The sequence below is a fragment of the Dryobates pubescens genome, chromosome 8 (genome assembly GCF_014839835.1).
Source record: "Dryobates pubescens isolate bDryPub1 chromosome 8, bDryPub1.pri, whole genome shotgun sequence".
In the NCBI taxonomy this organism is placed as follows: domain Eukaryota; kingdom Metazoa; phylum Chordata; class Aves; order Piciformes; family Picidae; genus Dryobates; species Dryobates pubescens.
In genome coordinates, this window is record NC_071619.1 from 20,763,964 (window position 1) to 20,779,077 (window position 15,114).

The 15,114-nt window shown below is 43.7% G+C and overlaps 1 protein-coding gene across 1 annotated transcript; it reads right to left on the reverse strand.

The window, feature by feature from the left end:
- Positions 1-6,073: 6,073 nt before the first annotated feature.
- On the reverse strand, positions 6,074-8,884 carry LOC104297662 (dual specificity protein phosphatase 13-like). The gene is made up of 3 exons (XM_009897641.2): positions 8,712-8,884; positions 7,441-7,661; positions 6,074-6,300 (listed from the first exon to the last, which is right to left on the reverse strand). Exons 1-3 carry the CDS (start codon positions 8,870-8,872, stop codon positions 6,074-6,076), a joined length of 609 nt encoding a protein of 202 aa, XP_009895943.1. The 5' UTR covers positions 8,873-8,884.
- Positions 8,885-15,114: the final 6,230 nt, after the last annotated feature.

The window sequence follows — 15,114 nt, forward strand, 5'->3', positions numbered from 1 at the left end:
AATAACTGGTGGTGAACAGAGTGGAACTTTGGCTGTTTGAAGGATGCACCAACACCAAAATGGGTGCATGCATGGAGCAAGGTGGATTAATATTGTGTTGTAGTTTTAATTAAATGTAAACCAAGTCTGAATTTTTTTTAGGCCTGATGGAGAAATAGCTGAAACACAGATGGCAACACAATAATCGGTTTCATTGGAGGTACAGCACACCTTGTGGGAACTTAATGAACATTTGTTAGTCAACCACTATCTCCTAACCCACTTAACATGCTCTCCACTTAATTTGTATTGCTATTGTAGTAAAATTGGAGTCCCCAGGTCAGACTCGGCTTTCACGACTCTTGTAGTCTCTGCAGTGTCAGCAGGAAGCATGAACCAAAGCCTAAACTCAAGCAATGTGTATTTCTCTTAATGAAACCCAAAGCCAGGTGAAATATTTGGAAGAGAGGAAACAGGATATGGATCCCCTTTGGGGACTAAGGGGAGGTTCATAGTACTCAGAAACTTGGCCCACGTTTATGGTCTCCTCCCTTTCTACTCCACAAATGACTTGTAGCATTTTTAGGCAAACATGGATCTATCATATGTTGTGAGAGAACCTTATCAGAAATTTGGTGATTCCTGCACTCCAGGGCAGAGGAAACATGTATTTCTGCTTTGGGTTTTTATGAAAGTAGGAAGATGAAATTCAAAATAAAACACAGCAGATGAGAATCTCATGGAGACAGACACTGGGAAATGTTTAGACAAGCTTTATCCCCAGTCCTTGAGCTCAGGATTTAGCAACTAAAGCATAGAAAGACTTCAGAAAGACAATGAAATGCATTTTGGCTTCAAACACATTTCCTCCAGAATCCAATGAGAGTTGTGCATGTGACTATGAAGGTAGAATGTAGCCAGCAGTATGGGGAATAGATGTAATGTGAGAAACTCTCATGCTATATTATTATAGTCTGAATTGTTTCCATCATTTTGGGTTAAGTAATTCCCCACTATCCGTCTCAAAAGTGCAAACAGTACAGCCTTGATGTGCCTCAGGGAAAGGAAGCAAACCAGCCTTTGAATCTTTACCCAACCTTACTGCTCATATTTTGCTTTCTGTTCAAATCCTTTAATATTTCATTCCCATAAAAAAATATTTACCAGGGGGTTTTGTGGCAGCAGTGAGACTGTGTTTATTATTTTAGGAACACCACAGGACTGGCTTTAGAGAAAAGACAAGGCAGGAGCCTAGAGTGCTGCAAATCTATCAGGGAACAGCATGTTTTCCACCTGTTGAGGCAGCAACCACAACAACAGATGCACATAATAATTACCTACACCTCAAAAGCAGCACCAAGTCCTGCACCTTCTGCTCCCCACCTAGCAGACAGCTTGATAACAGAATTAGAAGAGAGGAACACCAAGAGAATAGGGTAGGTAGTGCTTTGTGAAGAACTAAAGAACAGCTCTTATTAAAGAGCAACTGGAAGGTGGAAGATGAGAAGGAAAGATCTGAGGCACCGTGATGCTAAAAGATGAGTAGAGCTAAGGAACTACAGGAGTCTGCTTTATTTTTAGAGTTGTGGTCAGGTTTTCACTAATACCTTTTCCAAGGCTGCTCTCACTTGTACTCTTAACATCAGAGATAATTTCTACTGATAAGCAGGTGCCACACATGCCTGTTAGAGCCCACTCTTTCCCAGAGATGGATGGTCCTGCAGCAGCACAAGGAGCACAGACCCCTGTAGTGTAAGGTGCCTCATCTGAGTAAGTAACACCACAAGTGACCGTGACCCTGTGCTACAATCCTGTTCTTCTTCCTCCCCCTGATAGCTGGCATTGGGAGAGTGCTGAAGCTGTGCTACACTTTTGTTTACAGGTGCCCTAGAGCATCTGGTATAAGGAGAAGGGCTGAGGACAGTGAGAGGGATAGGGATGCACAGCAGGTGAAGCACCTTCAGTTCCTGCTAAAGTGCTGAGCCTTCTGAGGCTATTTTTCTCCTCTTCCTCTGACTACAAAGAAGAAAGAGGAGACATTTGGCTGGGTGAGGACTACCAGAGCCCAAACCACATGAGCTCTGGAGTGGTTTATACCCTGGTAGTTCCTTACTTGCAGAAAGGAACAGATCCTTCCTAGCAGGGATTTGCAGGGGAAGGGAATGATCTCAGCCCTGATTTAATCTTGACAGAAGCAGATGATGAGAAGACTGTGTGCTGAGTTGGAGTTTTCCTTTGAATTCCTATGGTGTTGAAGGCAGTACTATAAATAGAGACAGTATCCTTTTTACCCTGGTACAATTCTGTCTCCAGCCTCCCATACAGACAGCAAGTCTGCTGGTAGGGTTTTAGCAGGAATTAATTTAACCCAGTCTTCTCTTTCTGTACTTTTTTACTCCAACCATCCCAATGACTTCCACAGCCATACAAACATATTTCCTCAATAAAAATGTTCTGAGGAAGGCTGCTGATATTAAAAATCCCTCTATCCTAGTTATAAATAATTCATAGAAGCCTCAAAATACACAGAGTTAGTATTGGGGGGGGGAAGGTGTATGTGTGGAAGAATAATTCCCCTTTCAAACTTCTTAATCTCTCTTCTTTTTTTTTTCTCTCCAGGTTTTGATTTTGAATGGCACAGCATTTTATTCATAGTCTGTTTCACATTTTCTCCAGCATAACTGGCTGGCCAGTTTCCCTTCCCAGTAAGGACTCCTGTGAACATCATCTGAAAAGAACACCCAGATACAGTGTTTTATGGCCATTACATTAAAGATAGATCACTAAGAAATAAATACAAGGTAGATTAGTGTTTTAAAAAAACCAAAACACCACCCAGCAACAAACAAAGCAAAAAAAAATCCCAACCAACTCAGATTTAAGCAACTTTTTCAGTGAGAGATCCTCAGCCTGGGAATCCATCTGGAAAGCAAACTAGAATTTCACAAGTATTGGAGTTTCTGAGTGAAATGGCAAAGACAGTAATCTGGCCTAGCCCTGCAGTTGTCTCACTGCTTGTGGAGCTGGCTATAGTTAAAATCATGCTGCTCAGTGCATGTATTGAGTTCACTGGGAGCTGGTTTGTAAACAAGCTTAAAAGTACTTGCCTGGTAGTCGAAGCTCCTGCGCTGCGGTGTCTTGGTTTACTTTTGTTTGAATAATGCCACTTAGTTTCCTCCTAATGTGCCAGTTGCACAACAGCTCTCTAGCCTCTCTGTGTTCATCTTATTCGAAGCCTATTTTTAATTGTGTTAATGATAAACCATAATCCCCTACTCACTTTGGACCTGCAAGCATCAGCTCGAGCGAGGCGACTGGAGGGCAGCAGCAGTGGGAGGCTGAGTTGTGACAGAGGCCGGTCGTCAGGTGGTGTAAGCAGATGTGACCCGGCCGGCCTTGCTGGGGCTGCACAGGTCTACGGTCGGCATGCTCGTGCTGGTGGCCATGTTAGGATTTGCACTAGAGGTGTGCAAGGTGATGTGGCGGTGGTTTACCCTAGACAAACGGGGTTTTGCCTTGTGTGCTTGTTGGCAGAGCAGTTGTGGCTCATCCGCGATGTAACTGAGGGGCGACTGGACTTATTCCAGGCCCACCCACGTAGGTGGGCACCTGCGTTCATCCTTGCAGTGAACCGGTCGGGTCTGACCCCAGCCGTGTGCGTGGGTGGTAAATCGGGGTTGCCCCGGCACGCGTGTTCTGCCGCTGGGCGCTCCCTCGGCGGGGCGAGTGTGGGTGGGCTGTACCCCAGCCTGCCGGGCGGCACAGGGCGCCTGGGGCGTGCCGGGGTGGGCGCGCTCCCACGCAGAGCTCCCCGCATCGCTCCCCGCGTCGCCTGCTCCGTTTTCCGAATTCGGAACAAACGGGTCAACCCGGGCTTGAGGTTCGGCGGCGGCTGGGCAACGGCCACCACTTGCCGCAGCCCCGCCGGCTCTCTGCGGCCCCGCTCCCCTCATCGCCACCCGCCGAGGAGCCGGCCGGCTGGGACAACGCCGCCACCTGGCGGCTCAGTGCTGTGACTAACGGGAGGAGAGGGCCAGGCGAGGGGCCGTGTGGGTGCGCCTTGCTCGTTCTCAGCCCGTGCCTTGCCTGCACCCTGCCTGCGCTGCATCTTCTGGGGGTGAACGGTGTGTGCGGCATCATGGCCTGAGGCATTGCATGTTGCCTGTTACTCTGCAGCGCTTACAGGAATTTGCCATCAACGTAAGAGGCAGGTTTTCCGGTTGCACCAACCAGTTTTCCAAAAGCACCCAAGTTCTGTCACATAAAATGCATTCAGTTTAAAGGTTCTCTTGTATGCCCTTTGGTCTACAGCCAAAACTGGCTGTCTGGCCTCAGTCCTGCTGCTGCTAAGGCAAGGAGAGTTTTCCTGGAGGTTGGGAGTGTGAGAAACACTTGTGCTTGGCGCTGGAGGCATCTCTCCAGCCAGACCCAGTAGTCCTTTTTCTCCAGTTGAAAGTTGAAATTACTTTGTTAGAGTTAACTGGTAAATGCACATTTAATTTTGGGTTGGGTCTGAAGCTGATCATTCCTGCTGCTGTGTTTCTGTTCATCTTGCAGAGCAGCCCCGGAGCTCTTATTTCCTTAAGCAGGGAGCTAAAGCAAAGAAGAACTCCAGCACTGCTTTCCTGCTGCTCACGGCTGTCCAGTTCCCAGGGTTAGTCCACAGCAAACCCCACTGAGATGCTCAGTGTGAGGGTCAGGACCTCAATGCCAAATGCTCTGCTTTGGCTCCTATAGCCTGTAGATGAAGATATCACTGAAGAACGTTATAAAAGGTGGTGAGTAGTCTGTCCTAAGGCAGAAGTCTGCCTTGTAGGCAGCACTGGGAACAAGAAGGAATGTTGTTGTCCTTGTTGCTGCCTTTTCTTGAGTAGCCAGCTCACATGGTGGGAAGTATTCATGCCTCGGCATTCCTGAATTTGGTACTAAGAATGCAAACAACTGCCATCCCCTGGCTGGCTTTGTGCTGTGAATGTTTGTCTGCTGGGAATGGAGAGCCAGATGTGCTTCACATAGTTTCCGAGCAGCACTGATCCGTCAGATGACAGTAGCTATTGAGTGCTCTTATGGTGGCCCAGAGACACAAAGATGAAAGCCTGATGCCTGTCAGCACCTTCCCTGCCATTCCTGTGTCCCTTCAGTTTTCACTTTAGTCCTCTTACAAAAGCAAATGCCACAGAATGCGATGTTGCAATGTTAATGACATTTAATTTTGAGGGGAAAAAAATCCCAAGCTTTATGATGTTGAACTGTCAGACAAATTTGGGGTTTGCTGAACTTTGTTGTCGAATGCTTCCTTGCACCCTCTCCCATTGCCCATGAGGCTGTTTGGAGCCTCAACTGGGATCCCACCTTCTTTTTCAGAGAAGTTTTTCACAGTATCTCATGGCTAAATTTTTCTAGGGAAGATGAACAATATTTGAATGCTATCTCAAGTAGAGGTATTTTCATGACAGAAAAAAATACTAGTTTGCTGAATAGGCAGAGGCAAAACTTGGAATAATTTCTTCAAGAGTGGCTTGTGTTATTTCCCGTCTGCTCTGCCTTTTACCCCCAACTCAGTGGTTCCACCAATTGTAAAACCAATAACTAAACAGTGCCAGGTTTGAGTCTTAAAATACAAACCACTTTAGATACAAGGGGCAAAAGAGCAAAAGGCGAGGGAGTGGGGGTTGGTGCTGGTTCATAAAAAAACTTCTAAGCATTATTGTAGCGTAAATAATATGACATATTTCACCTCAAATAGCCTAACACTTCATAAAGTGATATGAGCTTCACTAGCTGCTGAAACACAGCTATTTCTGAAGTGGAACTTGATCTCTCTCTCTCTTTTTTTCTTCTTTTTTTTTTTTCCTTTTCACCAGCAGAGAGCAATGTTTTAAGGTGGAGAGTGAAGAACACAAGGTACAACCTATCACAAGTGTAATTTTGGAGAGCCTTGCAAAATGGAAAGATCAGGTAAAACCTCCTTTTAGTAATTATACACATTCAAATGTATCATAAATGTTTGTCCTTAGTTTAAAGATGCAATTAATTTAAAACAGATACAGGAAACTCAATGATATTTTGTCCTCTTTCTTTCAGCAATACTGTCTTATGACTCTTTTGTAGCAGATGCTCTGGTTCCTTTCTTTTCTTCATTTAGTTTAATGTCCAGGTCCCGGAGTTGGCTAAGGAACCCTGAATTTGGGCAGATGTCTCTGTGAGCGCTCACTGTTTTCAGAGCATCCACAAGCGTCATGTTTTCCTGAATCATTAAAAAGGCAAGCACTAAAGATGCAGAGCGGCTCACCCCCATGGCACAATGAACAAACACCTTACCTGCAGAAAGAAAGAGGCAGGGCTTTAGCATTTATAAAGTAAGAAACACACAAGGAGGACAAGAACTACTAGAAACAAGTTGAGAAAGTACCAGTGACAATTAGTAGATACTCATGTTTTCAGGGATGGTTAGCGTAAGATCATGCTATACATCTCAGAGAAGGAGGTATTTCATACTGACCTCATGCATCTAACTTAGGCCTCAGATTAAAATAGTTAAAATTTTCTATGGAAGAAGCTTTATATGACTAGTATAGTTTTCTGTGGAAAAGGGAAAAAAAAAAACCACACATCAGTTTTGGCAGAAAATTTTATCCCAGTACTGACTGTGATCACTGACAAGTCCCATAAACTCTGTAGGATAGTCTGCCTGTAAAAATGGACTCATCATTTACTGTATCTCAGCAGTCCAGTGTGAGCTATAACTAGGGATTTAATAAAACACTCCAGTGAAAGCAGTAGATCTTGCAGCCAGTCAGAGTCAGAGCAAACTCTGGAACAAATGGAAATTATGGTAACTAGGCCATAATCCCAATTCTGCTGACAAAAATTCAGCAGCCTGTAGGTCAGGCTTGTAGTTTTTGACTTAGTTCATTAAGTTCTGCTGCCTCTCTAGCTTAATAGACAGTCTGAACAAAGCTCCAATTCTGTGAAGCACTTAAGCATGTGAAGCATTTAAGCCCACACTGAAGTGCCACTGCTCCCAGCTGAATGCACGGGGAGCAGGGCTGCTGTATGTTGCACAGGATTGCTGGGCTGCAGCCCATGCCAGTGTGCAAGGTGTGTGTGTAGGCACATGGATCCTGCCAGTTCCTGCAGGATGGATATGTGAGGGAGCATCTGCAATTTCATAACTTCTGCCCTTCCCTCTCACTTTGCTCCTAGAGTTGGCCCTTACATCCACCATGCTGGGCCTGGGGCAGACAGCCTTCCCCAGCTCCCAGGGACCTGGCTGTGCCCACCTTCCCTGCAGTGTGTGGCATAGGCACCCTTGACCTGTCCTTTGTACGGAGGTTCTGCATGTGCCTTCTCAAACCATATGGTGAATCCCAGCTTCGCTGTCTGCCTTGTACTGCCAGGAGAAGCCATTTGGCTTGTGTCAAAACTTCCTCCCAAAGCTTCTCTTAGCCTCACTCTTACCTCCTGAAGTGTTTAAGGCTTTGCCTATGAAATTGGCAGCATCATAGAAGAAGATACTTAAATCAAAGGAAGGATCATCAAATGCTTCTACTCCATAGTACTCTATTTGCAGATCTTTGTAATATTTGGCTCCTGTGTTGATGCTATATGGCCCATCTGCTGCATTAAGGATATGAGTAATGTTGAGGCTTTGAAGAGTAGTTTTGCTCCTAGCAGCCCACCTGTTGAAAGACATGAACGGCTTATTGGCAACCCTCCTAACATTTTACTAAAATAGCACAGTTTAAAGTTAGTGCCTGCTTCTGCTAGGGAAGGATGCAGGAACTGCATCTTGCTTACAGAGCAGCAAATCTGAAGAAGTCCATAGTGGCTTTGCACATGAAAAATGTGATATGCTGTTGTGGAAAACAGCAAGAGCACAGTCTTGCCAGCGGGATACTGCTAGTTAAGCAAATGCTTCCCAGCAATTTATCCCAGGAAACATAGCTTCCTGTATAAAGTGATCAATGTTTTCCCATAAATAGTTGTTTAGCAAGTTCTGGCGCTGGATGTGCATGGGTCACAAGGGCAAGTACCCACACAGATGCATCAACACATTGTTCCTGGTTCATGAGGTGGCTACATCATGCACACCAGCCATGTTCTCACTGCTTCCCACCATAAACTGGGACTGAAGTTATTCCACAAAACTGTGATCCTTAACTGACGCATTCAGGAGGAGGAGGAGGAGGAGTTGGGGAAAATGAACTATACAATCTGCAGCAATCAAAACAGAAGAAAATGGCAATAAATAGAAGAATGAGAGTTGCATGGAAACTCCTGTTTGATATTTTCATTTTGGAAGAAAGATTAGAATTGGACTGTCAAAATCTCTATTGTATAATTAATTCGGGTCCTCCTCCATCATGACTCTTGATCCTGCTATTCTTATTTGAGTGTGAAGGCTGCTGTGCTTGTCTGCTTCCTCAGAATTGACACCAATCTAGGATGGAGGGTTTTTTTTAAGGACTCTTGTCTGCAATACAGATAATTCTTACCCTGCCAAATTCACTGTAGTTCACAGAATATAGAAAACCCAATTCAGACAGGCTTATGAGTAAGTTACTGTTTCGTATGTCATGTTTTTCATGATATCCAAACTCCTTATGTTATCAGTTTTGAAAGACTATATAGCAAAAGTATTCCCAAAAGCTTATCCCCAGCATACCACAACCCTTCCTCTTCCTCCCAGGGATCAGTAACAGCTTAATGATAGGACCATATGTTCTTACGCATCTCCCAGGTAAAGATTTGGCCAGACTTCATCCACATGATTATCAGATCCTCCTCTGAACCAAAAGAGCTGCTGGAGGTCTGATAGTGCTGGTGTTTCATAGGAAGCTCTGCTCCCTGCACTACTACTTGGAGATGAAGAGTCTCTGGTGTGAGGCATCTCACTTCTCTTTTGCACACACTCTGGATATATTAGAGATGGGTTTTCTGAAATAAATGAAGAGAAAATTTTCATACAGAAATAATATTCCCTAGAAAGTAGTCCTGTTCATTACTCTCCAAATAGAATTACATTATTACAACTAATGTGTACAGCAGGGCCTGCAGGTGTTGCTAAAAGCATTCAGAGAGCAGGACTGACTGTGGTAGGCCTCTGCAGGCATGTTATTTATCCCCTGAGAAAGCACCAGCATAAGACAATATGATTTAATTTCTTGTCAAGTAACATTGCTGAAAAAGAACATCCTGTGCCACCTCAATGCAGCATGGCTGAATCTTGCAGTTGCAAGTATTATTTCTGTTACTGATGTTCTGTTTCTGTAGTGCTAAGGAGTGTATGTGGAAAAGCTCCAGGACTTAATGTTGGAGAGTTACTGAAGTGGTTGTATATGTGTGACTCTGGTTCCAAACATGGAAGTTTTTGAAACAATGAATCATGGGACTGACTTATATTTACAAAGCTTGTAGGGCCAAGGTGGGAATCTTTGGATGTGTACTCAAGACATGTAGCATGTATGTATACATACATACGTAAAATGTATGCGCACACAGTTTTATTTCACTTCTAGGGATGCATTTAAACACATGTATACACATTCATGTAGCTACAAGTAGACATATGGACAGATTTTCACATGCGTGTGTACATGTCTATATATGTGTGTATATATATAACTAGGAGTAGAGAGAATTGGAACTAGTTTTTCTCTCTCTTAGGTGACTAACCTGAACACTGGTATACTTGTGTCTGTCTGTCTCTCTTAGTCTTTCCTCTGGGAGCTGTTCTACTTTTTATAAATAATGTGATAGCTGTTTTCTTCTGGAGAGAGGCAACTTCTCTTGTCTAAGGGGTAGGGCACTTACCTGGGATGTGAGAAAAAAAGAGCATAATAAAGCTCTGGCTTTGTTGCTGAAGTTGTTTAGGAGTATTTTGCTCCCTCACAGATCATGCAGTGGAATATGGGCATCCCTTTTGCAATGTTGTGTGTAATTTAGACCCAGGAAGCTCAGTCCAGCCCATCCAGTCTGACAGAGCTCAGCTGAGAGCAAGCATTTCAAGAGCATTTCAAGAGCATTTCTTCTACCAGAATCTCATTATCATGGATTGCTGTTCTTGCCCCCAGAAAACATTGATGAACTTTGTTTGGTTGCCTGTTGGTATTAAAGTCATAATTAATATGGAGCCACACCAGAACTCTTCTTAAAATGGGGTGAACAGTGTTTATTCCATTGTGGCATCAACTTTATAGAATCATAGAATTGTTAGGGTTGGAAGGGACCTCAAGGATCATCTAGTTCCAATCCCCCTGCCATGGGCAGGGACACCTCACACTAGATCAGGTTGCCCAGAGCCACATCCAGCCTGGCCTTAAAAACCTCCAGGGATGGGGCTTCTACCACCTCCCTGGGCAACCTGTTCCAGTGTCTCACCACCCTCATGGTGAAGAACTTCTTCCTAACATCCAATCTGAATCTACCCATTTCTAGGTGGTTTTTTTCCCATTCCCCCTAGTCCTATCACTCCCTGACACCCTAAAAAGTCCCTCTCGAGCCTTCTTGTAGGCCCCCTTTCAGATACTGGAAGGCCACAATTAGGTCTCCTCAGAGCCTTCTCTTCTCCAGACTGAATAGCCCCAACTCCCTCAGTCTGTCCTCATAGGAGAGAGACTCCAGCCTGAAAGCCTAAATCTAGAGTTATTTTATTTTCTCAGCAATTACAGAAAACAAGTGCAGATGGGACATGTATGCTGTCTGTTGCCCCACAGCAGCCCCAGATGGATGTTGCTGCTAAACCAACAACTTCGTCCAAACATTCAGGTTTGTTTTTCTTTGCAGCGTAGGCTCTTTTGAGGAATAAGCAGAAAGCAAGTAGAAATGAAACAAGGCATATTATGGAACACTTCACATCTATTTCTGTGACCTCAGCCTACATTTGCTTCTCTGCCCCTTTCTCCCTCCTCCTCCCCACAAATGTTAAGAGCAATTATAGCTTTTTTGTATGTTCCAATGAAAAGGAAGGCTCCCTAGGGTAACTACTTAATAAGCAAAATATGAAAAGCACAGTAAAATTGATGGAAGAGATGGGGAAAAGAGCTGACTGGTTTTACTTTCAACAATGAAGGAAAAGACCTGCAGACAAGCAAAGAGCAATAAAGGGATAAAAGCTTACAAATTTTTCAGGGCAGATAGCATAACATTACAAGCTTTGGTAAAGGAGAATGTTGTGCAATTCCAGCACCGATTAGCATGAAGAACAGCACAGGAAAAGATATTGTGCATTGTCCTACAAGTTTTACTGCTTTGCAAAAGTTATGCACTGTGCTCAACAGCTACTGCCAGCATCATCATGATGACCTGTTTGTACTTTCACCGACACAGAACATTAAGCTGAAGCAGTAAAAAGAAATCAAGAAAAAGATAATACAGTTTCTACATCAGGAGATTCATAAGACCACAAGCTCATTTTCAAGGATTGTAGCTGACTCTCAGTTGCTGCGGATGTTTAAAGGCTGAAGTTGTGGAGGTAAGCAGGTAGATATTAAACTTTCAGTTCTCCTAGTCCCTACCACTTTAAACTTCTGTTGTAGTCTGTCAGCTAGTTACAATAATGGAAATGACTGGCAAAGAGAATTACATAGTGAGGTCTCTTGTTCAAGATCTGATTTTTAGGAGGTTCTCCGAGCACTGCATAGTTTTGGTGCTGGTGAAATTTAGCAGGTGGCTCTAGCCTTCGCAGCCAGGGAAGTGCCTTGCAACAGAGCTCCCTGTTATACAGTGAACCTCTTTCCCAGAAGTGCATCAACATTGTTTGCTTCATGTGACTTAATGCCAGACAAGTGAGCTCCCCATGTCAACATGGAGCACAGCTTCTCCCAAGCACACCACTCTGTCCTGCCCTGTGCTGGCCTTGAAATTGAATTGCTCTGTGGAGTCTTCAGGGTGAGCTGGGAAATAGCAATTCCAGATGACTGGACTAATGAGGAAAGTAATACGAACTTTTTAATTGAAGGCCAGGGACTTTCCTGAGGGTTTTCCCTTCATACCCTTTCTATCTTATGATACTGCAAAGCTAGCAAACATGCTGTCACAGATTAGATTCTTCCTCTGGGTGGCTCCCAGAAGCTGCTCTAGTTGTGAAGAGCCAGTGACTGTGGGAGGGCAGAAGACCAGGTAATGTCTGTCTGACAAGGTCACTAACGTTTTCTGCAGACATCTAGACCATGCATGTTGGATAGGATTACTTTTCTTTTAAACTGTATCCTGGAAGTACCTAAAGATCATCTCATTAGATTCTTTCTGCCTACAGGAGAAATTCGAGACTGGACAGTGATTTCAAGAGCAATGAAGATATAACAACCTCCTTACTTCCTTGGAAGAATAAAAGGTAGCACAAACTTTAAAGCTATTTTGCCATTATGTGTAGATTCCCTAACCCCAGAGTGCTGGGGTACACTCCAGATGGCTGGGGCCTGCTTGGCTCCATGGCTGAGCTGTGAAGCCTGAGTCACTCTGATGTCACAAGACTTGGATTTCCCTGGCAGGCAATGAGCAAGCCTGAGATACAGGCTACAGGGCCAGTATTGCAGAGGTATGGGGAGCACCCACGAAGGGCTGTGAGTGCTACTTGAATGTAGCTGGGTGCAGTTCCCAAGGGACTTGGACATTCCAGAACCTCATCTACCACAAGATTTGAGGTTTTGTTTGGGTTTTTTGTTGTTTTGTTTCTTTAGGTTTTCTTTAGTTTTCTTTCCTTTCCCCCCCCCCTCTTGTTTTCATCTTCCCCTTTCCCCTCTTCTCCCTTTTCCCCACTTCTCCTCTTTTCCCTCTTCTCCTCTTTTCCCTCTTCTCCTCTTTTCCCTCTTCTCCTCTTTCCCTTCTTCTCCTCTTTCCCTTCTTCTCCTCTTTCCCTTCTTCTCCTCTTTCCCTTCTTCTCCTCTTTCCCTTCTTCTCCTCTTTCCCTTCTTCTCCTCTTTCCCTTCTTCTCCTCTTTCCCTTCTTCTCCTCTTTCCCTTCTTCTCCTCTTTCCCCTCTTCTCCTCTTTCCCCTCTTCCCCCCCTTTCCTCTTTTTTTCCCCTTTCCCTTTTTATTTCCTTTTTTCCCTTTTTCCACTTTCCTTTTCCCTTTTATTTGCTTTTTCTTTTTTTTCCCTTTTCCTTTACTTGGTGTTTCTTTTGTTGTTCTGCTTTTGTTTTAAATTTCTACACTGGACACAATTGCCATTTTCTATTGAAGATTTTTCTGACAAAGAAAATTTTTAAAAAGCCTACACAACCCCTACTGACTTGAATGAGCTGTTGCATTTGCAGATCCCATTTTAAAAAAAAGCTCAGCAAAGTACTAAATAAAAAAGCAAACACTCCAATATTGTAGTATTGTATTTATAAAAAACCCAAATCATTTCCATCTTTCTATTCAAAGTTACTTTTGTTTTGGGATTTTACTTTAGCATTGCATAATTTAAAAAAAAAAAATATTAAAACAAGATGAAGTGGCTTCAGAAAAACATGTTTTGTTTAACTAAAAATCAGCCCAAATGAGCTGAGCAGCCACATATTTGCCTAGCCCTAATTTTCGGCTTTGTAATTGGGGCAAAGCCTCTTGCCGTTTTCCCATAATTCTTGCCTTATGTCCTAAAGACCCAACTGAGTTGTGGAGAGATGAAATTACTATCTGAAGTTCTAACAGGAGTCTGTGTCAGAGCATTAACTGGGCTCCAAGTCACCTTTCCTCTATCCCTTTTGCTAGCACCTTCCTAGCTGGCAACACAGCTCTGCTTGTGGTTGTGATGATATCTCAGATGGAAACAGGTGTCTTTCAATAACAAGGTCTTACATGAAATTATGGATAGCTGCAAGCACTGCAGGTCACTGCTCTTGGCTGGACCTGTGGTTACCACAATAACATGAACACAAGCTAACAATAACGTGATATAGAAAGCTCATGCAGCCAAATATCCTAAATTCCCAGAATCAAAACCTGACAAATGATATGGTTCCAAATTCCAAAGCATGAGATCATAATAGTTCATGTGAAAAAACCCCACCAAAACCAAAATAACAACACCCAGCCCAAAACCTCTTGCTGCATTTGAAATTGCTGTCTACTCTATTTTTTTTCTTCTTCTTTTTTTTCTATGCACTCATCTTTGACACTTCTTTCTCTTTTCTCTCAGGTACTGCTTTGTGATTCTTTGTCCTCCTGATGGAAAATTGCAGATGGAAAGAAATGTGGTTCAGTGGAAGATCATCACGTAAGTGGAATTAATCTTTCAGATACCATAATATGAAATCTGATCTTCCTTTTTGTTAAGAAGAACCAATCTGTGTCTCTACATTTTGGTCAGAATCTGATGCTAAGAGAACCCAGGAGTCTCTTGAGGTAGAGCTGAAAGCCTCCTGTGCAGAAACAGGCACATTTAAAAGCAATAGCAAAGTTAAAACAGCCAGATGGGAACCTAGCAGGGAACCAAGAGGGGAACTCTCTGTTTTCCTTGCAAGCCTACAGGGGCTTGTTTGCAGGAATTAGAATCTCTCACCAGCAGTTCACTGCAGCTCTAATACCAAGTGGTATTGAAAATGAGAAGCAGGTTATGGCTGATGGTTTAAATGAGGCACCTATGGGAATTTAGAAATGAGATCCTGGACTCGTCTCAGTGTAGGCCATGCACATAGCAGACCAATATTGCTTTCTTGGCTGACTGCATCATATATTATGGCCTTTTATTTCGCCCACACTTAAACAGCAGGGAACAGTAGAAGTTCATTGTTCCTGCTCACTGTTTAAACCCTGATCTACCTCACCAGAGGCAGTGCCCCTGAATAATGGAAAGCAGAATTGGTCCCTCAGCCTCAGTGTGCATACGTGTTCAATGCAGCACTGTATTAATGCCATTGCCATTATTCTGGAGAGAAGAGAAAAGCAGAATGTACAATTAAAGCTCTGTTTGGTTCAGTTTTTAAGAGAATGGGAAAAATGCCGAATTGAGGGCTCTGGAAAACAGCCCTTTCTTTAACCATAGTGTTGGGAAGGAGTGGGAGCAGCCCTGCAAACCTGCTCCACGGCTGCTCCCTCAGCTCAGGTTGCAGATGCCCCTCATCCTATGTGTGTTTTACTGGGTGGAAGAAAATCTGTGTCTTCACACTTCTTTGCTTCTTGGTCTCCCATCTGATATCTCCATATGAA

Coding starts and splice junctions, on each gene's coding strand:
- LOC104297662 (XM_009897641.2), bottom strand. CDS start 8,872: ATGCCTCACACCAGAGACTCTTCATCTCCAAGTAGTAGTGCAGGGAGC. Junction 7,662..8,711: donor AATCTTTACCTGGGAGATGC/GTAAGAACATAT, acceptor GTCTTTCAACAG/GTGGGCTGCTAGGAGCAAAA. Junction 6,301..7,440: donor AGCCTTAAACACTTCAGGAG/GTAAGAGTGAGG, acceptor TTCTTTCTGCAG/GTAAGGTGTTTGTTCATTGT.